Raw genomic sequence first — 23596 nt, forward strand, 5'->3', positions numbered from 1 at the left:
CCAAAGACATTTGATTTGCTTTGAATCCTTGTCTCAAAGTTGGAATGATAAGCAAAGCCAAACCAGAAATAACAATACATGACACAAATAGGAAACAGAAAAGGCTTTTTAGAAGCTGGCCCTGTCAAGCGTCAAATTGTGGGAGCCTGTTCATGTCATCATTTGAGCACTATAAATATGAGCAATATGAAACAAGTGTTCATTATAGTAGCAGTTATAACTATATAACCCGCAGCTCTGTCAAAGTCTTTCAAAAACACAATCATAAAGTGTCAATTTTATACAAAGTCTGTTTAGAGGTTGTCAACCTTTACACTTAAAAGAGCCATTAAATGTCCAGTCCCACCAAGTAAAATATGCCTTTAGATGACTTTATCTAATAATGTACAGCATCACTATATAAACTAAAATCTTGACTGTTTCTTTAAAATAAAGAATTCAAATTAAAAACCAGAAAGAATTACATCTAACTCATTTCCAGAACATTTTGTGAAATCTACAAGTATCAACTGCAGAGAAAAGTTTAAAAAAAAAAAGTTTAAAAAACATTTCAACAATATTAAAAAAGAAACTCAGCAAAGACAGTAACTACATTTTGGATTGAAAAATATTTTAATATGTACCTTTTATACATAAAGACATCTGCTTCCATTGTAATTCTGTCTGGCAGAATTGGTTAATGCATCTTTTGTAACACCACAAATCTTGCACTGCATTTTTCACAATCATGGCTTCTGATATGGAGGTCAGGCGTGTCTAAAGCTGGATTGATAAAGTGACTTTAGACATTTGTGGTACATTTTGAGTGAATGGTCCACTTAAAAGCATTGCATTACATCACGAGTAAATAATACCACTCCGTCACTTTAGTTGACTCATGTTGTTAAGAGGTTCGCATTTTTCAGTAAACGTCCCAAAGAAATTGGAAAGTAATCACTTGAACAACCTAAACTGAAAGATTTCAAAGAAATGTGTTGATGTGGTAGTGAACTGCTCACTTAATGGAGATCCAAAGCTGTGGTGTCCATCTGTTTGTGTGTTAATCTGTTTGTTTATTTTGTGAGCTTATGTGGAATAAACATTTATTCGAACTGTGTTTATGTGTCTATAGCTGCACGTCCTCCTCCTCCTCACTTAACTGTTCAGATCCAAAGCTAAAGTATCTCTGAGGAAACCGTATATTTATTCAGTCCAAAGCACATAGTGAGATTCATTCTAATGTACGAAGGATGGGAGATGTGTTCTCTGCAAAATCTAAGTTTAATCAAAGTTTGCTTTCGAAAAATGACGTCTTCCAACTTGCATGTGGCCACTTTTGTCACAAAACATGAACAATTAGACAAAGTTGAGATCATCCAATTTCTCCACCAGACCGTTTTCAAAATAAGGAGGCAGTTTGTTTGTATTCACACCATTAACAGTCATTTCACGAAACAAGTACTAACGGATATCTGGTGTCTTTTACACTCATTTGTGGTGAGAGTGATTATTTTTCTTCTTTTTTAATTAGCTAATGAGCTGTAATGATGGCAAATTAAAGGCACATTTATTAGTGGCTCATTTTTTCCAGTCCTCCATCACCTCTTTTCACTCATTAGATCTGTAAAGGTGACTAATGTAATTTAAAATAATGTGCGCAAAATAAAATCTGATGTAGTAAAACTCGAGAAACAAAAACACTCAACTGCCTTTAAAAATCGAATTCAATTTAATTTAAAATTTGCTAAAATGATGACTCTCCACCTCTACCATAGAGGACAATGTAAATACACCTCCTGCTACATAATATTTAACGTCAGTTGCACTTGCGGACTTGCAAAATGCACATTCTAAAAAAAGATCCAAGGTGTGATTATCAAAGAATCCTTCCGCTTGTAAATCCAACCAAAACTCTGCTAGCATTGCCCAATGCAAAAGGATTAGTGAGTTGTACCTACAGTTGTGTTTGCAAATGTTTAATCCACCCCCAAAAAAACCGTAAGGGATAAAAGGAATGTGAGTTTTCCATTTTCCTTCCTACTAACTGCCAATGACAAACTGCATACAATCTATATTCTCATCCTCCAGAGGGATCAAATTGCTTGTTTTCCCTGTACTGGGTAAGATTTTCCATATGACATAGCTTTAACAAAAAAGATACATTTCAAATCATCTTTATCAACCAGTTTGTGATCAGTCCGTGTGTGCAAGTGTGCTCTTGCACCTCTCTAATTAACGCCCACGACACCTTGTGTTCAGACAGGTTCTGGGCTTCCGCATTATCCAAAGCGTCTCCCATCTCGTGACACAAAAACAGAACTTCTAAGCACCCGGAACACCTTTTATAAACATCCTTGGGTCAAGTCAGCGAGAACAGCGAGGCTGTCGAGGTAATGCTACAGCCCCGGCCAGAGCCCGCTCCCAAGTCATCCCAGCTGGATGTCACCTCCTGGTGGAAGCACGGCCTGGCTGACCGCTGTGGCGTAGCGGGGGTCCAGTTTGGGCACAAAGCCTTTAAAGTCCCTGGAGGCCTGAGTGCCAAATACATCAAGCACCTGCCGGTTCATCAGGGCGAATCTTGGAAAGGAAAAACAGAAAAAAACATCTTTGTGAATATTTCTCCTTCTGTTGTGGGACAGATGGACCAAATTCTAAAGTACACTTCGGGAAACACTTCAGAAAATCCTAAACAGTATTTTATGATTGTGATTCGGAGGAGGAAGATTTCTCTGCCACGGAGTGCAGAAGGCAGCTTTACGTGATGCACTTGAACGCATCACTCACTGCTGTCAGCTGCTGGAGTTCCGGACCAGGGAAAGCAGCACAAGAGGAAGTCATGAAGAGCAGAAACATCAGTTTTGAGGCACATTTCGGAGATGCAGGGGCACTCAAAACAGCATGTATCTACATGCGGAAGCAGAATCTGGCAGCATCAAGCCCTTTAACCCGTAAAAATTCATAAATTAGCCGCATCAATTTATAAGCCGCAGGGTTCAAAGCAAAAAAGTAGTGGCTTGTATAGTGGCAGAAATTATGTAGAATCTGTATCTATGACATTTCAGTGAAACAGTTGTATATATGTACGTACATCCATCCAGCCATACATATGTCGATATTTATGTGCCCAATTCTTGTTGAGACAAAACTACTTGAAGGGGGAATGACAAAACAGTGAAGTCCCAAGGGACAGCAAACAGTCCATCAATCACATCAGGACTGACTGCCGAATGACTCGCCGGTTTCACAACATCAGTTTAACTGAACTTCAGACAACCACATTCAAACGGCAGAGATCGTCGTGTTCCCTTAACCAAATAAGAAGCGTTTCCCTCTGGATTCAACACTTTGTTCCAACACTAATAAAAAAGAAACTGAACACTTATCCTGGTAAAAACAGGTTTGTGATTATGACTCATCCTCAAACAGAACTTTGTTCGACAGTTACCTCCCCTGTGTTAAGCGTAGTAGGAACTTCCAGTAGGTCGGCCTGAGATTCTGCACTTCCATCACTGCCTGTGGGAGGAACAAAAAAAAAAAAAAAGAAGTGATGAATTGTATTTTATATCCTGACTCAGCTCCAAAAAAAAAAAAAAAAAAAATGCTTATCACGTGTGTAAGCTCTACTCACAGCTTGGAAACAGATAGCGGTGGAGACGGCGTAAATGACTGTGTCTGCGTGAGGGAAGTAGGGGAACCGGCCGGCCTCGATACCCTTGAAGTACAAGGTCTGCAAAGAGGATTATGTTGTTATTGAGATATTGAGGAGCTGATCGAGGTACATCTGGATATGCAGCAACAGAAAGCTCATTCAACTGGTGCGTGCGAGAGAGTGTGGCAGCAAGATCTTCCTATACAGACTTTAACGTTATTGGTACAAGAAACGGTGTGTGCCTCATGCTTCACTTTACCTCAACTAGCTTTGAGAAGAGATACATGGATATCGTTGTGCTTTTGTAGAAGAACATTGACATACCAGCCAAGAAGCCTTGAAATTTATGGGAGGCAAAACAAACGAAAGGAGTCGTCAAACGGGGCAACTTTTGTTGCGGTATGATGAAAATATTTTGGGAGTGTGTTCACGATTGCTTCGTACCCGCTATCAGCGCGTGAAGTTCGTCATCAATGTTACGCAACCAGCGCAACAAGCAGCTTGTTCCCTGAGAGGCCATGAAAGAAGGACAAACGGCACGAGTTTTCTTCTCACTTTAGAACCAAGCATTTGCAACAGAAACTACCAAAAGAACATTCTTGATGCCATTCGAAGAAAAAGAAACGGTAACTACATGGCGTACCTTGTAGATACTGACGAAAGAGCCTAGAAAGGCCCCGAGCTGGAAGTTGTCTTTGTTGTAGAAGAGTGAGGGCAGTCGTGACGGTTTGGTGAACATTTGCCTGAATGCTGACGGCACTTTAAGGCAACACTGGATCAGGTAGCCAACACTGAACATCCTGATGAAGCCCTGGAGTGAAAAATCAGCACAAGCGATTTAGTGTTAGAAATCTACCATCAAATGAAGGAAATCACAAAAAAAAAAAACTACCTCGTTGGATTAAAAGAAGTCTTACTTTCACACAGTAGGAAATGCAGTTGTCATGGTAATGTTTACAACATCTGTGTCTCGGGCCGCGTTTGCATCTGATTCAGAAAAGTAACAAAGAAAAAAACGGTAAGCGATGTTTCATAGTGGCACAAGCGTGTGTTAATGTGTTGTTTTGCCTCACATTGATTCCAGCAGCTGCCTCATGTAAGCTAGCAGGGTTTTCCTCCCGGACCCGGGTCTTTCTGCCGAGGCCGGCGAGTCCAGGCTCGCCGTGGCAGCGGTCGCCTCGGGAGGCCTCGTGCCGACAGGATCTGCTGCGTTGGAGTGAGTTGGAATCTCTTCTTTCCCAATGATGAACCTGCAACAAACAATGGACGTCACCACAAGACGCAACTCGCAGACGAAACGTCGTCAAGACAGAGGCGACTCACTTTAGCGCAGAAAATGCAAAGCCTTTGAGTCCATCTTTGCTCCTGCATTTAGAAATGAAACAATTATCTCAACTTTAAGTGAAATGACGCCACACATTTCATAAAGCCAACGTGCTCACAGTGCTGCTCTGACCTGAAGAAGAACATATAGAGCGATGCAGTTATACAGAACAAGAGCACCTGATGGGAAACAAAGAAGAGTCATTTACACACAAAGACTCAATTCAACCTTGGTGAGAAACATCACATAAGATTACTGGCAGGTTTGTTGACAATGTGCTGAACTCACAAACGTTTTTTTACATTTGGACTTTGACGCTGAATGATTATGTAATCTTTAGGAGCCAAACGTGCAGAATGGAGACTTTTGTTTTAAATTTTTTGACACAGCAGTCTTGTACTTTTTTATTAACTTTACCTTTTCTATTTTTCCTGTACAACTTTGAGATTGTTTACATTTAAATTTAATTATCAATAAAATGCATTTCTTTTTTTTTTTAATAATCAAAATACTGGAACTAAAACTTTCAATATCTGTCATTTTTTAAATGTTTTGTTTTTGACGTTAACAAGAACCTCATGTTACAGATTTTTGACACAAAGGTAAATCTTTTCCGTCTTTGGACAGTCTCACTTGAAGGAAGTCCATTTCTCTGCTTTCTGGTGTTTTCAAATAAAAAAAACCAATCAGCTGGGAGAATTATGCACACTAAATACTGTCAGTGGCAGCAAGACAGGAGTAAAAAGTTGTGCATGACCACCTGATTCCACACACAAAGACAACGTCTCGCTATGTTTTTACCTCGCCGTGTCTGATGGGTTTGACGATGCCTCTCGTCACTGCCATGCGGAACAAAGTCTCAGTGGCCTGGAAGCACGTTGAAGCAATTAGTTGTATGTGGGGGCGTTTATTTACATGGAATTATAAAGTGTGTGTGTGTTGACAAAAGCATTTCTTACAAGATTTGCCATGTATATCGTCAGCAGCCCTCTCCTGGCGGGGGAGTGGAAAGAGGAGAAACGTTAGAGGGTAAGGATATATGACATAGAACATACAGCTTATTAGTAAAAGGAAAAAAAATACATTACATTTTTAGTGTGCTGTACTTGTGAAATGAGTTTGATGTAGAGCAAATGCAAAATTGATCATTGTGCCTCGGTGACCCAAGGTTAAGTGTGAAAGGAGATGACAGGATGAGGAGCAGACAGAAGCGTCACCTGCTTTTGCGCTCCAGGAGGATGGCGATGTAGGAAGCTGGCAGAGCTGAGCCAAACCCAGCAGACCAGGAGTAGAACCCTCCCAAAAGTTTCCTGACGATGTTACAAGGTGTTATTGTGCTGCTACACAACAGTGAACTCAGGTAGTGAAAATGCCTCACACAAGCACGTCTGAGAGGTCCGAAACATTTTATCTGAACAAAGTAAACGAGTTTCTAAGTCATTTGAAATGTTACTATATAAATATTTAGCTTCAAAATATCACATTTTGTATCAAAGACTGTTATTTTCTGTCGCAACGATACATCTTAATGTTTAATCTATAAAAAGTCAACACGACGTGACACAGGCTGCAACTGTTCTGCAAATATTCTGCAGTTAAATACTTTTCATTGCAACACAATGCAGTGTTTGGCTCTCAACTTCAATTATTTGACAGACTGACCTGAGAATGCAGAAGAAAACAATGTAGAGACCTCCATTAGCGGTGAGGAACGAGGTAGACCACAGGATCTCAGGTAGGAGCCTTTTTAAATAGTAATCCTTCTTCCGTCTCCTTAGAATTGCTGCAATCTGCAGAGGACAGTGGGTGGTAGTCAGTCACTGTATTCCATCAATCACAGGCAGATCAGGGCAGCAGTAGACATGTATCTGACCTTGTCCTCTGCAGTCTTAAACACTGTGCAAAGAGCAATACCAAGTGTTACCTGATGCTGAGTAAATAAACTGGAAGCACTTAGTTTATACAGGACATGTCACATCGGGCTGTTCGCGAGTAACCTTCCCATATTTAACCAAGACACAATATGCGGCGTGTTGTGTCATTAAATTAAAGCATCGATCCGCTGGCCCATGTTTGAACTTAGACCCTCATCGACATGCGAGCTAATGTTTAAACGTCCTCTATGAACTAGTTAGCCTCACTTGGCAGGCTGGCTAACTTCAACTAGCCCCGGCCGGGAGTGGAAACGGAGCTCAAATGTTGCACAGAAATCCTCCTACCAGGTACAGCGGCGCGTATATTTTGAAAGACACCTCCAGAGCACTCCTGGTCACGTCCGCGGCAGACTGCACGCACGACGGGTGCCAAGTGTGGCCGATTTCGTAGCAGCAGTGTGGTATTTTGCTGAGGACGGCCATGACTGCCCGAACATAGATAGACACACCGCCTGTAACAAGCAGGAAGACGGCGCCGTGGCCGTGCGCGCTCACGTCAAAGCGCGCTGTCACGTGACAGCCGGAACTTTCGCTCCATAAACATTTACAGTGCCAGAATGGAAGATAGCAGTTTTTTTAAAGACAGTCACTCGTCTGTTTTGTACAGAAACCGCCTTAGCAAATTGTTAAACTGCGCGTTCATATGTCTCATTTAGTTTAATTAAATCAAGTGCTTATAGTGCAAAGTATAGGAGTAATTTATCTTGTTTGTTGCAATATTTGTTTGCTCCAACAATACTTCTTGCTAATGAATCAGAAAACAATGGAATACTTCATTGTTTCCCTTTTAAATGGTACCACGTTTGTAAGGGACATGCATGTATGAGCAGCAGACCTGAATATGTGGGTCATGCCCTCAATCATTTCTGCAGATGCCCAATGGGTTTTTGTTGACGCTATTGACACGTGAGCTTTTGATCACCCAAAGTACTGACAGTAATGGTGTCTGATTGGTTTTTCATCATCGGTGTAGAATTTAGGGAAAGGTCTGCATTCGGACCATATATACAATCAAAGTGTGGCGAAGGCATGGACATTGAGCTGAAAGTTATATTATCAGTGTAACATCTTTTGCTGAAAACAAATGTGAATTTGTCACTATTGGAAACAGCATCGTTTTAGAGTGATATAAAGATTACATTATGCAAGCAGTGGCAATCCCATATCTCCACAGTCAGGGATCAAATACTATGCCCAAAGATGATATATAATTCATCCGAGATTTCCTTCAGTATTAATAAGTAAAGGAGATGGACAAAGATACTGACCTCCAACTCACTGAACACGTGTGTGATGAGGTTGGACGTGATGTTCATGCCAGTGCCTTGCTGGTTGAAGAATGGGAGGTTGTCTCACAGTAGTGTGTAACCAGGCTGGTGAAAACTTTGAAGAAAAAGTGCCAGGCTGGTGTGGCTGCGTATAGTTCTTCCACATGCTACTGAAGCTCCAGTTTCATTTTATAAAAAGAAAAAAAAAGAAATATTGGGGGGAAAAATGCATATTTTTCAATACAAACAAACAAACAAACAAACAAGAGTCAGCCCAAACATAGGCTTATGGAATTGGCAGCGATTTGACAAATTCCTCACCTCACCTCTTCCTTATTCCAGAAATGCTTGGTACTGACTCCAGTGACACCATTTGAATGGCAAATACACAGGATTTACAATGCTATACCATTTATTATCAAAAAGCTTCTCTTCTTGACAACAAAGGAGTAATCAGTAAAACACAAATGGCACATTTTGTACAAATCTCGAATTTTTATGCCCACTATGTGATCTAACTGATCCAAGTCCAAGTTTATATTTCCCATTCATGTATGGATGGATAGATCTATGGATGGATAGATCTATGGATGGATAGATGGATCATATTTGGAACAGTATTTCCTACAATTATTCAATTTCAACTCGTTTAAATTGTACTAACTCTTCAGGTTTTAAAGTTCTGTGCCATCAACATCGTAGCACCAGAGACTGAAACTGACCCTGGTATCTCTGGTTGTACAACACAGATCTGGTCAGCAGGTGGCGCCCTCATTCCTTTGAAGATTTATTTTCCATTCAGTCTTTTGACGATTTAGACGTTTTCTTTTTTTTTGGGGGGGGGGGGGGGGGGGGGGGGGTGCAATGACTTACTGTAGATAATGGATTAAGGGGAGTGATATTGCAAGGCGTTGACCTTAAACATATATTTGTTTAAGTATGTCAGCTTTTTGGTGTAGTTTTTCAATTTGGCAGCTGTCTTTGTTCATAGTTACATAATACAAGTCGTTATTTCTTGAGTAAGTTTACACTGACCTCAAGTATGTCTTGATAATGGTGTTTTTTTTAGAGTAGTGTTTTTGAATATGTTCACATACGTTGTTCCAGTTACTGACTGAACTATCATATCTATAAAATCACTCATTTGTGAATTTCATAAGCTCCTCGTTGACTGCCGATGCAGAACAATAAGCTGTCATCTGTCTAAATCTAGACTCGTGTATATTTTGCAGAGAATACTTGCAGTTTATATTGTGGAAAGTAAGAATGGTTAAACAAGGCTTACACATGTGCTGCCAGTAAAATAGCCAGAGAAGCATTTTACAGGTTTGCAACAAGCCAGTAAATCAAATATGGATAAAATGCGCATTTACAATCATATCTATCTTTATTGGCAACGTTTCTCAGATGGGCAGATGTTCATTAATCTATGTCAGAAAGTGTGGAACGTGTAATTATCTGATATACTTTGTTGTATTGTGATTGAAAGGTGAGTTAATGCAGATTGCAAGTGATCGGATCTTGATTTACATCACATACATACCCATTGTCCTTAAAGGGTGTGGGACTCTTAATTATAGACCCGAATTTCTTTGTCTTTGTTTACAGTCCAGAGAAAACCTCGGAAATATCAGGCCACAACACTTCTGCAAGTGAAATCAACTTCCGTGCTGTTTCATCACCCCCTGGAAATATCTGACAGCCAAATGATAGGGCTGGTGATGTTTGACTCTGCATTTTTAAGCATAAGTAGATCAATTACCTTAATTTCCCAGTGGGTTATTTCAATTACACGCGACGATAATTGACGGGAGAACACTGAGCGGCGATTATCCCCGCACATTTGATAGCTCTGGAGGCGGTCACGCCGTCATTCCCCTCCGGGCTCAATAGACTAACTGTTTTCCTTTTGCAGGGTTTCGTAAGTGCCGCTCTGCAAACGCGCGCACGCACTTTCTCGCATGTAGGAGTCGGCGGAGATTTCCGCTTGTCCTTCCTCCGCAGACAGCAGCGATCATCTCTCCCAGCATGGGCTCAGCTCGGACTTTGGGGCAGTTTGCGGCTTGTTTGTTGGTTCTTCTCTCCTCCGCCTCGGAAGGGACGCGCAGCAGGGAGAGAGTGTACTACGTGGGGATCACTGAGGATTGGTGGGATTACGCACCAACTGGAAAAAACCTCCTGAACGGGAAGAACATCGAGGACGACAAGTGAGTTATGTTGTTTCGTCAAACTTGTGTAAGGAGAGAGTGATGTGAGTGTATTCATTTCATCAAATGGGGTCGTTGAGGTGACTTAAAGTGACCACAGGTTAAAAAGTGCCCAGTGCCTCCCCACCCCACCCCCTTCCCTAAATGAACAGACAGTTTACACATAATAAGTAAGTTTCACACCAAAAGTCCTGCAGTGTGTCATGCTGTCAGGGTGTGACAATGTCTGATGACCTGTGAGGGGATTGTTTTGTGCTTCATGTGCAGTCTGGAAGAGCATATAGGAATGATGACAGCGAATAGGTGTGTTTACTCATAAGATCAGTGGCTTTTCTTTTATTTACCGAATTTGAAACCAGAAACAGTTTATATGTGGCAGATGGCGTGGGATCAGATTGGGTACTGGGACTCTGCGCTCTTGTAACCAAAAACAGAAATATCGGATGAGTCAGGAATGTTCCGGGGATGTGTGTCCCTTTGATCTCCCTGTCATGTTTAGATGCACGGACAACTGAGAGAAGTAATTCCCACTAAATATCACATATAGTGAATGGTTTTCTTTCTTTTGCTGAAACCTTTATCTACCTTCCTTAGTGCTGCAGTGACATTTTAGGTGATTTAACTCAAAGCAATGAAAGAAAAGAAGGTTTCCCTCAATGTGGAATAATCTGTCAACAAAAGTATTGAGCTAAATAAATACATGTTGCAGTCAAAACTTTGTCTCGTATTGTACGTTTTCCTAACACAGACATCAAACAGACCCTTGTGTAATGCTGGACTTTCCTGAATTTATTCTCTGTGAGTTAACTTCCCGCAACTGGCTGACCTCATGACAATGTATCATAACATATGCTGAAGAAATATTTGTCTTCTACAAATATTCTGCTGCAATAACTCCCCATGTTATAATTAATTGATTGGCAGAAACACTTCATGATTTGGGTTTTCAGCCCTGAATCTTATAAATGGTTACATCATAAACCAGGAGGTGGCGGCTATAACTGTCAACCATAATAAGCAATGACCTTAGATGGATTAACCTTGTAGTCTATTGAAATTACACAAAGGCAGAGAAAGCACTTCATTGCTCTTATCAGGTGCACAGTGAGACCACTGTTATCAGAATGTCAGCAAGGTTATCAGTGCAACCTATTTGTAGGTGAAGTAAATGTAAAATGCAGTGTCATCCTTGGTGCTGCAGTGATGAATAGAATATCCCGGTCCAAAATTGCATTTACCACAGCTCCACTAACAGGTTATTACCCTTGAGAGACATGTAATCACAGTAATAACATCTCTAATTAGTAAAGAAGTGCTACTAGGTACAATTTGTTTTGCAGCATTACATCTGCAGTCACAAAACTACAGTTATCTGCACACTGAAGTAAAATTCAGTCTGACATTATTAACTTGAAGATTATCCTTATCAAACTGAGTGAAACAGTAATATTGCACGTTTTAAAAGGGCATCACACCATTTGCCATATTTGTACATTTACAGGAGGACTTCTGCGTTATACCTCATGAGAAAACCTGACCTTGTCTGTATATTGTGCCATAACAGGATTATAAGCTGTCTTGTCTTCTCTTACTTCCTACACACTCTCAGCCGTCTTTCTGCCAGCTGCTTGGTCGCTATCTCTTATGTTTTTCTGTCCCTTTTCCAAAACTATCTCAGGCATGCGTATGTATTCCTCGAGAGAGGGCCCCGCCACATTGGAGGCATTTATAAGAAGGCTATGTATCGGCAGTACACAGATGGTACCTACAGCCGCCTGGCTCCTCGACCTGAGTGGCTGGGCTTCCTGGGCCCGATACTGCGGGCCGAGGTTGATGAAACCATTGTCATCCACCTTAAAAATTTCGCCTCAAGGAACTACTCTATGCATCCTCATGGAGTTTTCTATGAGAAAAACACAGAAGGTAAGGAGTCAGTGTCATCAATGTGAGCACAGAAAAATTTTAATTTTAGTTACTCATGAAGAAGTTTATATCTGTGTAAATTCCCTCTCATGGAAGTGAAATCCTTTGTTCCATTTTCAATATTGCTTTATCCAATTGAGGGTTGACTATGGGTAATGGTAGACTTGTTCTTTTTTTAATTATTATTATTACCCAAGTTGATAAAGAAGCAGTATAAAAGCAGCATAAATTGTGATGCGCCTTCATCAAAATCAATGAACAGTCAAATACAGCAGATGACTTTGAGCTCTTATGGATAAAAGGACTCCAGTAAGCCTTTTTATTTCACATAGTATGGCTATATTGGATTTACAGCCGTAGTAGTATATCAGTCATTGTGTTCAGTGCCAAAGATTGTGACAGTTAAAAAAAGAAACGTAATCTGAACTATGTGTTAGATTAGACATGTGGTAACAGTGTAAAAGGTGGTCTAGTACTGTTTCAGTTACTGTGGTGGGCAAGGATGGGAAATATCTTGTCAGATGTGTCTCCTAAGTGTTCTGAACTTTGCTCCAGTTTGTTACACAACAAGCCCACAAGCCCCTTACCTTCTGGGAGATAGGCCCAGAATTCAGACTCAGACTGAAAGTGAAACTCAGGTTGGGGTTTCAGTATCATCGGGAAGTGATTGTGATTGTTTTCCTGTATAACTTCTGTATTGTATTGTATTACAGAAATGCATGTTAGGAACATCAGGCTATAACTACATTGATACTTGTTACTCAAATGAGGTGCAAGCATCCAGGCTCAGCTGCTGTCTCAAATGAGCAGGAAACAGGAGGAAACCCCCAACAAAAACACTGTGTATTTGTTTACCAGGGGCACTCTATCCAGATGGGACATCAGACAGTTTGAAGAAGGACGACGCCGTGCCTCCGGGAGGCAGTTACACCTACCGCTGGGAGGTCAAACCAGAATTTGCCCCAACTGACGATGATGCCAATTGCCTGACCTGGGTCTACCACTCTCACTTTGAAGCACCGAGAGACATTGCTTCAGGACTTATTGGAGCTCTGCTCACATGCAAGAAAGGTGCTGAGTTATGTGACTGCATGCACTGATCCAAACAGAATGCTGTTGGATTGATTACCTCCGTGTTAGGATTTCTTGTGTGCCAAGCACAAGTCAAATTAAAGTTATCTGTCGATCCCTTAATCATGGTTTCAGCCACAAAGGGCTTATTGAAACAGATTTTTTTGAAAAAGTAGAACAGTAGAACACACAGTCTTAATCCTGTAATGACCACACTTGAAATCTGCAAAGAAAAGCTTCACGGGAAAAGCAGACTCGGAGGGAAGCCACAGCCAAACAAGGATTAAATGCGCCTTGCTTTTGTGCTTCACTTTTCTTTGTGACTGCAGGAATCTTGAAGACGGCGAAAGAAATAGTTCCGTCAAAGCCGGAGTCAGCCCGCAATGATGTGGACCAGGATGTGTTCTTGATGTTCAACGTAGTAGATGAAAACCTGAGCTGGTACCTGGAGGACAATATTAACAATTGCTCTGATCCCACTGGAATTGACCCGGATGACCCAGACTTTCAGGAGTCAAACCTCATGCATGGTGAGAGATAATGAAGCGTTTCTGAGATTATATTAACATTTACATAATGGGACGCATAAATTCTGGCTTTTTAACAAATTCTGTAACCACTTCTGTTAAGTTTTTCTCTTTCTTACCTCTCGTATATGTACGTATATTCAATATGTGCTTCATCTGTCTGAAATCACTATTTTACTCGATATGATTTAACAATAAATTTACGTCAAACATCGACAAATGATACGAAAGTAACTTGCATGGATCAATGTGAATGTGTCCTCTCTGTCCTTTTATCTAATCAATTTCTGTGTTTTTCTCCATGTGACAGCTATTAATGGGTACATGTTTGGTAATCTGCCCGGAATAAAGCTATGCCAGAACCGTGCAGTAGCCTGGCATTTGTTTGGCATGGGTAACGAGGTAGACATTCATTCTGCCTTTTTCCATGGGAATACTCTCTTGGACCGTGGCCACCGCACTGATACGCTCAGCCTGTTTCCTGCCACGTTTGCTACAGCTGAGATGATCCCAAAGGCAGGAGGAAAGTGGCTGTTGACCTGCCAGGTTAACGACCACTTGCAGGGTAAGACAACTGGCCTTTAACCCCGTGATGTGTCACCTTTGACCTCTCTGCTCTGGCTCTTTAGTGAGGCTGCGGTTGCGCATGAGTGCTGACAAGCGGGAACGCATTTTTGAGAAGTAAAGCTATTTTGTAAACTCATGGTGATTTGAGGATTCTCGGAGCAGAGCTGGGTTTTCCTTCTTAAAACCTGCCAGCTGTTGTATTTACAAGCTGTCCAAAGTTCAATGAACATACAACTGAATCAGCATTGCTTGGTTAACGCCCGATGTGTAATGCTAACACACAAAAGAGTCTCGCTGGAATGTCAATAATAAAAATCCTGTCAATAATAATAAGTGCCTTTCTATAAAAAGTGACGATCATATTATAGAATTCTATTCTGGTCACTAATTTCATTATACATAGTTTTGGGTGTGTTAAATGTTCTCCTATTCAGGGAATGAACTCTTGCTGCCAAAAGGTAAGGAAGAACATGTAAACGGAAAACTGAATATTTATGATTTTATGAACCATTAAATCTGACCCTTTAGACTTGTGAGGCTGATTTCCTGAAATGCAGGAGCTTCGTGTTCACCACATGCATTTCGTCTTCTGAATTATGGCCTGTGTGTGTGTGTGTGTGTGTGTGTGTGTGTGTGTGTGTGTGTGTGTGTGTGTGTGTGTGTGTGTGTGTGTGTGTGTGTTTGTGTGTGTGTGTGTGTGTGTGTGTGTTCCTCTATTCCAGCTGGGATGCAGGCCTTTTATGAGGTGGAGTCCTGTGACGCTGAGGCCAGCCACAAAGTGATGGGCGGTGTTGTGAGGAATTATTACCTGGCAGCCAAGAGAGTTCTGTGGAGTTATGCTCCCTCAAACATGGACTTGATTAACAATGTATCTCTAACTGAAGCAGACAGGTGGGCCAACTTGCTGATGTCAAGTTGCTTGAGCTTGAACATGATTGCAAATCCAGTCTATTGCAACTGAGAGTCCGAAAAATGAAAGTTGTTGTTGTTAAGTGACCCAGAATTCAATTGTAAATTTGCACCAAATACACAATCAGCGGAGGTTCATGCCGGCTTTGTTCAAAAGTTATCCCGAGTCATTTCCGTCTGGCCTTTTGATTACTGTCACCTCTAATGCTCTACATCTGTTTGTGTGTATGGTCAGGGCTGATTATATGTGGGCATGGCATTTCTACAGAGTAATAAGTTTGTTATGTCTGGAGGAAACGGTGCAGATAATCACAAAGTCAATCGGTTGTTATTGTTCCTCGAGGCATTTGACTGACCAGCTGTTGTCCTGTTTACTCTCTCAGTAGTAAATCGCTTACTGCTTCTTTATCTCGGCCCTCTGCATTGCTTCTACTCATCTGCCTCACAGTTGATGCTTTTTCTCACACGCCTCCCTTTCACAGTGCATCGGAGATTTTTTTCGGTAGAGGTGGAGGAAGAATTGGCGGCAGCTATTGGAAGGTGATATACAAAGAGTACTCAGATGATACCTTCACGACTGAAAAACCTCATTCTGATGACTTAGGCATATTAGGTGAGGCTTATTCTTTTCATAGTTATCAGATTGGACAAAACTCACAGTGCTGTCTATTCTGTATGCGGTGTAACATTTTTAGAGGCCATGTCCCACATTGTCCTAACACCTTTTATCTGGTTACATCTTTTATACAGGTCCAGTCCTGAGAGCAGAGGAAGGAGACACACTCAGAATAACATTCATGAATATGGCTGATAGGAACTACAGTATCCAGCCACATGGGGTACACTATGACAAACATTCCCAGGGAAGCAACTATGAAGATGGTGAGGTCGCAGCCAGTTACACTGCCACAGATATTTATTGCACCACTGCTTTGTTAGAAGAGATCTAACAGCAGCATGTGATGGTTTTCACAAATACATGTTAGAAAACAAAAAATACAATACTTTACTTTTTTTACATTAACGACATTCATCTAAATGTTGTCAAACTAATAATGCAGGCCAGTTCAACAGAAACACATTTGAATGTCTCCACATTGTTTGTCACATCGAGCAAAGTTGTATATCATGTGACTGTTGGCACCAACAGTAACGACAGAAACGAATTTCTAAATATCAACTACGTTTTAAATTAAGTCAGTCAAAGTGATTGGGAAGCTAATGTGACTTTACGTTGTCCATTCTGTAGGTGTTAACAAACCAGGCTCCCACGTTGGTCCAGGTGAGAACTTCACCTACACCTGGCAGGTGCTGGAGGGCCCATCGGCTTCTGATTCTCCCTGCATCCCCTATCTGTACTACTCGGCCTCTGATCCTGTCCAGGACACAAACTCTGGATTAGTTGGACCTCTGCTCGTGTGTAAAAAAGGAGCGCTGGATGTAAAAGGAACCCAGGTGCCCAAATTACTCCATTTATAGTTTGTGCATGATGAACTACAATTAAATAATTAATTTTGGTTGTTAAAATGATTGATTGCGTTTGATCACAGAAAGGTGTGGATAAGGAGTTCTTCCTTCTTTTTTCTGTGATGGATGAAAACATGAGCTGGTATTTGGATGAAAATATTAAAAAATTTGGCAGCCCTCAGACAAATACAGACGATAACTTAGAGGAGAGCAACAACATGCATGGTAAGTAGAGTATTTTGACAAATTTGAAGATCTGTGTCTGGCATTTGATTAGTACTGACTTGTTTGTAGTTTTCTGATGGATTAATTCTCTTTATACCAGCTGTGAATGGGCGCATGTATGGGAACCTTCAAGGACTGGAGATGTGTGCTGGAGACAAAGTTGGTTGGTACACCTTCGGGTTAGGAACAGAAGTGGACATCCATGGTATTTATTTTGAAGGCAACACTTTCAAGAAGCAGAGCACAACGCGGGACACTGTAAATCTCTTCCCTCATACCACGGCCTACGTCGCCATGCAGCCTGACATTCCTGGTCAGTAACGTTACTTTATCACACACGCCCTCAAATCTACATCCTCTTCTCTGAGTCATAATCTGTGCCCCAGGTTTTGTCTGTCAGGCAGATTTGTCCTCTAAAACATGCTTCGATAAACTTGTATGAATGTCTTCCTGTCAAGTACACCACTCTGAACATTAAACAAAGGAAAGGAAAAGGAAAGGTCACAGCCATTGTTTTGTGGAGCAATTGCAAACATTATCCTGAGGGATACATTCCATTGTTTCATCATAACCCAGAGAAGAGCAATGATAAGCATAAGATTAACATCTATACTTTGGTCATAAAGAGCCAACCACCAGTTTATTATTAGTTGTATTACATATTGCTATTATAATATTATATTATATGTATATGTTTTGGCCGAGATGTTTGGATCAGCAGCGTTTCTATTTAAATGATTTTTGCAGTTACAATATGAAAAACTAAGACAGAAAGAAGTGACAAATATATAATTTCAATATAACACATTCAATAATAATCTCAGCAATACAAAAGAAGTATCTATTTGTCTGCTTCCTTTTACAGAGGTTTGTACAGCTAAGTCATTCTGGTGCAACAGCATTTCCAAATGCTGAAGGTCAAGACTTAATTTCATGTGCCTGTAAAGGAAATATCTCACCGCCTCTTTTTTAAATGGCTTTCATTGGATGGAGTATTAAAAGTGACAATTACCTAAATGGATGATCATACAAAAGGATACTTGTAAATCATTTGATGGAGGGGACTTTTTCTCCATCTTTAGGACTCTATAGTAAAGTAAAAAATAAAAAACCTTCTATAGAGTTGCAGATTCCTAAAATGGATCAACATTATGAAATGCGTTAATAAATTATGATATGAAAGAAAAACATTTGCAACACACTGCAGGCTGAACCTTAACTACATGCCATGATGCAAAACTTACTTTTTGTGATTGTGAGTCACATTTCTGTTACTATGTGCATTTTCACATAATGGGGTGTACGAAACAGAAAATATAGATCAACACATGAGCATGTCAACGGCGCGCCAGTTGCACATGTTAGGTCTCTGTTGAAAATGTTTGCACTGAGGACAAAGCCAAGGAAAACTTCCTCCATTAATGCGTCCAAATTCTTAAATTCTTAACCTCATTTCACTCTCCCAACAGGTGTGTACGAGGTGAGCTGCAGAGTAACAGACCACTACTCAGCCGGCATGAGGCAGATTTACCGAGTGAACCACTGCCCTCAGAAAAAAGTGAAGCACACACGCACAGAGCCAACCAAGACTGTGCAGTATTTTATCAGTGCTGAAGAAATAGAGTGGGACTACTCTCCTGAGAGAGACTGGGAGTTTGAGAAACACCACGTCACATCAGAGGACAGGTGTGTGTGTAAGATAATTGCAGGATTATTGCAGGAGTAATTGCAGGAGTATTTCGATGCTGGAGCCAGAGTCTGTGATTAGTGGCAAAACTTATTACTGTTTGTTAATGGAAGCAAATTGGTACATGTCTCCCAGTCCAGGCAGCATATTTGTGGAAAAGGGGACCAATCGAATTGGCTCCTGTTATAAGAAAGTGGTGTATAGAGAATACACTGATGGCACCTTCAGAGTTCAGAAGAAACGGCAGCCCAAGCAGCAACATTTGGGAGTTATGGGTAAGTTTAGCTGATCTGTGCTGCACTTCTTTTTTCTTTCTTTCTTTCTATTTTTTTTTTTTTTTGTAAGATGTAAAGATAAAATTACTCATGTTTTCATTTTCTCTTTAGGTCCAATAATTAAAGCAGAGGTAGGAGAACAAATCATCATCACGTTCAAGAACAAAGCCAGCCGATCGTACTCAATCACTGCACATGGTGTTAAGGCCAGTGGTGCACACATTCCTGTTACTCCTGGTAAGAAATATGCTGGAACATGTCCATGGCTTTCAAAGCAAGATTTAATTTTTCTCTGCTGTTTTGTTCTGATCGAGATTCAAAATCTTTTCTCAAAAGCAGTGGGACTGATAATTTTTTTCCAATTTAAGGCCACATTCTTGAGTTGACTTGGGATGTTCCTGAAAGCTCTGGTCCAGGGATCACTGATCCCAACTGTATCACTTATGCATACTTCTCCACTGTTGATTTCATCAAGGTGCTTATATTTTCTATAACATTTATAAGGAAGCATATAAATCACAGCACGGCATTCATGTTCAATAAGGAATCAAACATTTTTGTAATGACACCTTATTTATGTCATTTTTAGGATCTATACAGTGGTCTTCTGGGCCCTCTGGTGATCTGCAGACCAGGGACTCTGAAGACTGGTCAGGGGTCCCACAGACAAAGAAGTGATGTGGAAAATGAGTTTGCTCTGCTCTTTATGGTATATGATGAAAACCAGTCCTGGTACTTGGAAGATAATATCAGAACATACCTTGGCGTCAATCCTGGAACGTTTGTGCCAGATGAAGAGTTTGAGGAGAGTAACCTGATGCACGGTAAGAACAGCAGGGTGGGGCGGGATGAAGGTGATGGGCGGGATACGTCACGTGGAGGTCAGGGTGGGCAGAGAGACAGGTCTGTGTTTTTAAGCAAGAAGCCAATTTACAACTATTTACGTTCTTGCATTGATTTGAGATATGCAGCATATAAGAAATCGAATACTGTATACAAAATGATAATAAAAGCTGCTGGGGCTCAATTAGTGGACTGGGTCACCTTCAAATACCAAGGTCGCTGGTTTGATTCCCAATTCTGCTTTGTCCGTGTATTAAAGTGTACATAAAGAATGCATGACATATTTATGTGTGCGTGTGTATGTGAGTGAATTATATTTTCAATATGTGCAAGATTAGTAAAATCCTTTGACCTTTTTACGTATCTGCTATATAGTAGTTCTTGACATGAGATTCACATTGATGATGTATTAGCAGAGATCACTGCTGCCCCTGAGCAGTACAAAGAAACATTTTGTTGGATATGAAAGTGTGATGGATGTTATAACAGCACTTGTTCCAGAATTAGTTGTTGATGTTGTAAAATTCATGGTTTTTACATTGGCTGCATGGTGATATAGTGGTTAGTACTCTGGCTTCATCACATGGTTTCTAATCCGGATGGGCCTTTCTATATTGAGTTTGCATATTCTCAATGTGAATGCATGGGATTACATTTTATTTATTTGTAAATCACTGTGAATTGTCCTGTGTTTGAATGGTGTTCTATGAATATATTGGCCTTGCCTTGCCTTGGGGTGCTGCCAAAGTACAAAAACATGTATGTGACAGTAATTGATAACACCAAGTTCCCTGTGGTCCTGAGTGTGCGCGTGTGTGGTTGTATGTCTCTGTGGTGGACTGACATCCAGGCCATTAGGTCGCAGCCGGGATGAAGCGATATAGGAGATGGACGGGTTTAACTTTGTTTGTGCAACCTCAGTGTCATTCTTTGTGTGATTTATCACAGGAATCAATGGTAAGCTGTATGGAAACCTCCACGGGCTGACGATGACACGCGGCCAGAAGGTGGACTGGTATCTACTGGGAATGGGCAACGAAGTGGACATGCACACTGTTCACTTCCATGCCGAGACTTTCACCTACAAGGTTTGCGTGAAGTCATTCTTTGCCCAAATTCCCTTTTATGGTTACAGAAGAAGCCTCTTGGCCCAGTTTGTATGCTCATTTCCTCCTTTGTTGTACTGTGTATGTCCCGTGTGTGTGTGTGTGCCTGCATACGTGCGTGCGTACGTGTGTGTGTGTGCGTGCGTGAATCAGACGGATCGTGTACATCGTGCAGACGTCTTTGATCTGTTCCCCGGGACTTTCCAGACGGTAGAAATGGTGGCCGGAAATCCAGGGACGTGGTTACTTCACTGTCATGTGACTGATCACATCCATGCTGGCATGGAGACCACGTTCACTATTAAAGGTGCCCATAGTGTATGTGTGTGTGTGTGTGTGTGTGTGTGTGTGTGTGTGTGTGTGTGTGTGTGTGTGTGTGTGTGTGTGTGTGTGTGTGTGTGTGTGTGTGTGTGTGTGTGTGTGTGTGTGTGTGTGTGTGTGTGTGTGTGTGTGTGTGTGTGTGTGTGTGTATATACATTAAATAAAATGTCTAATGCTTCTTTTTTCCCTTTTTTAAATCCAGATATATCCTTACCTGGTAAGAACTTTTTTTTTTTTCATTATGCAACAATTGATTGTGAAGTGTCAGAATTTAAGGTTGTGGTCAAAAATACATTACAATACAGTTTGGATTTTAGACAAAGGTTAATCACATCTACATTCCTAGTAATGCTATTTAAAGTTATTTTTCATGAACTATTAGGAACACTGTTGATTGTAATGCATCCTACTGATCTAATTCTAGTACGTTTGGAATTTGGTTCATAGACTTTTAGATTGTGTAGAACTTATGAGAAATCAAAGGGACCTTAAAAAAGGCCATATCTCAGCCACACATGATTGAATATTACTTTGTTCAGTCAATGTAATTTTTTATTTGGTCTGTGCTGGTGCTTAATGTGTGTAGCTTTTCTCTATGTTATTGAACATGGTTATAGATGCAAGTCTTGTTGAAATATAGTGCTTCTAGAATATTCTTGAATGTATAAGAGGTAATACTGGTAAGATTATATAGGTCTAAATTTAGGGTAATTCATAAAAAAATGACAAGGTTTCCAAATGTTTGGGTTCTCTACCTGTAGAGCTAATATAGACAATGATCAGAGATTTTTATTTTTCCTCTTCTACACTCTCTCCAGCTGCAGCAGCAGGAACTAAAGACTCCTTTATGATGGTGCTGTTCTCACTCGCCCTTGGCCTGCTGGTTGTCGGTCGAATGCACTGATGAGGGATTCTGACAGTGAATGTGAATGTGTTGGATCCCAACTGTGGCCGTTATTGCACTTAAAAAAAAAAAAAAAAAAAAAAAGAAATCCAGGGAGAAAATCACTGTTGCTTTTACTGGAGGCTGTGTATGTAGATATTCAGCTGGAATCATGGCATTCAGATGACAATCATATGTCATTTTAGTTATTATTTTATATTTCGAACAAAAAAGCTTTGTATATTGGTGAGTTGTTCCTGTGCTGCTGGGTTTTCTTGCATCAGTTTAGCTTGTTTTTTTAAAGCACTGCTATGCCAAACACAAATTCCAAATTATATTTCAATTTGAATGTACAATAAATACATTTATTCTACACTGTTGTACTCTGTACATTCGTGGTATTTTGAATTTTTATTCTTATAGTTTCCATGTCCCCTGGTGGTGCATCAAGGTAAGTCTCGACCTATAAATGCAGAGAAGATTTCAGAAACTAAGTATATGGTGCAAGTTTACAAGTGATCCGTGTAAAAGGATCAACTGAAAAGACACTTTTGTTATGTGGGTTTTTCCAAAAGCAATCAGCTCCACAATATGTTGTGCCTACGTTTTAAACATCAATTTTGGAAAGGGAATATCAGACCAAATTTTTCTTTTAACAAGAAAGTCGAGTTTTGATGTCAGCATGCACTATGTACAATATTGCATTTTTGCATATATGTATTTTTGACTCATGATATTCATATGCTTGGGATCACCTGTTAATTGCATGGTTCCAATATATGATGGGTGAAGATACAAGAATTGTATACACCAGACCACAATGGGATTATTGTTGAATCGTTTCAAAAGTGACAAATGTCAAATTCCCATGACATTTCTTTAAAAAGAAATGCCAATACTGTGGATACCGTGACATGTATCCTACTAGTGTATACTGTAATGATAATGAGATTGATAACAAATGGGGTTTTAGTAGGAAGAAATGTGCCATTGTAGGCCCTGAAAAAGAACTAAATGGAGTATCTGATGCTTCATAAAAATACAAGTGCAATCAAATCACCTTTGTTGTAAATTTTAGACCACACCTTCATTGACCACCGAAGCTACAAAATATCTTCACACTGTTTACTTTACAACAAGTATTACTTGGTATTTCTGGTGGACATGGTAGGAGGCATATGCACAAATATGCACTAGTAATATTGGTTGGGATAACTATTTCTTTCACATATATTTAGCCCCATACGGCTGTATAAATGTAGCACACATGCCGACACTCAATATAATCATGTCAGAAGCTTTCGATGATGACTGAAAGAATACAGCTTTCCATAGTGTTTCAATCTTTCACTCACTTCTCTTACCTCATGTGAGAGTTCAAGAGCACTTTTACTTGAAGATGCCTCTGTATGGATACAAAGTCAATTTGTC

The 23596-nt window shown here is 40.4% G+C and overlaps 2 protein-coding genes across 3 annotated transcripts; one reads left to right on the plus strand and one right to left on the minus strand.

Annotated features, from left to right (window-relative positions):
• Positions 1 to 563: 563 nt before the first annotated feature.
• On the minus strand, positions 564 to 7309 carry tmem135 (transmembrane protein 135; the record flags this gene model as incomplete). The annotated part of the gene is made up of 15 exons (XM_080508282.1): positions 564 to 2556; positions 3425 to 3492; positions 3608 to 3706; positions 3888 to 3964; positions 4073 to 4136; positions 4272 to 4439; positions 4546 to 4615; positions 4702 to 4878; positions 4952 to 4993; positions 5085 to 5131; positions 5754 to 5819; positions 5912 to 5945; positions 6170 to 6262; positions 6615 to 6742; positions 7172 to 7309. 15 exons carry the CDS (start codon positions 7307 to 7309, stop codon positions 2406 to 2408), a joined length of 1422 nt encoding a protein of 473 aa, XP_080364408.1. The 3' UTR covers positions 564 to 2405.
• Positions 7310 to 10144: 2835 nt separating this feature from the next.
• Positions 10145 to 22540, plus strand: hephl1b (hephaestin-like 1b). Of its 2 annotated transcripts, XM_080508275.1 has the most exons (20): positions 10145 to 10361; positions 12040 to 12284; positions 13143 to 13355; positions 13685 to 13885; positions 14193 to 14447; positions 15172 to 15340; positions 15841 to 15971; positions 16109 to 16240; positions 16608 to 16813; positions 16909 to 17050; positions 17151 to 17363; positions 18520 to 18736; positions 18873 to 19012; positions 19124 to 19249; positions 19381 to 19487; positions 19602 to 19836; positions 20804 to 20943; positions 21115 to 21268; positions 21485 to 21499; positions 22101 to 22540. In XM_080508275.1, exons 1-20 carry the CDS (start codon positions 10183 to 10185, stop codon positions 22184 to 22186), a joined length of 3306 nt encoding a protein of 1101 aa, XP_080364401.1. In that variant the 5' UTR covers positions 10145 to 10182; the 3' UTR covers positions 22187 to 22540. The 2 variants fall into 2 exon arrangements, with proteins under 2 accessions (XP_080364401.1, XP_080364402.1); XM_080508276.1 differs by lacking the exon at positions 21485 to 21499 and having other exon boundaries at positions 21115 to 21283.
• The last annotated feature ends 1056 nt before the right edge of the window (positions 22541 to 23596 follow it).

The sequence above is a fragment of the Blennius ocellaris genome (genome assembly GCF_963422515.1).
Source record: "Blennius ocellaris genome assembly, chromosome: 14".
Classification (NCBI taxonomy): domain Eukaryota; kingdom Metazoa; phylum Chordata; class Actinopteri; order Blenniiformes; family Blenniidae; genus Blennius; species Blennius ocellaris.

Bases quoted from the DNA above. Each gene is read 5' to 3' on its own strand.
- hephl1b (XM_080508276.1), top strand. From the start codon at position 10,183: ATGGGCTCAGCTCGGACTTTGGGGCAGTTTGCGGCTTGTTTGTTGGTT. The intron at 17,051-17,150 runs GTAAGTAGAGTA...TCTTTATACCAG, and splicing joins GGAGAGCAACAACATGCATG to CTGTGAATGGGCGCATGTAT. The intron at 21,284-22,100 runs GTGTGTGTGTGT...CACTCTCTCCAG, and splicing joins TAAAGGTGCCCATAGTGTAT to CTGCAGCAGCAGGAACTAAA.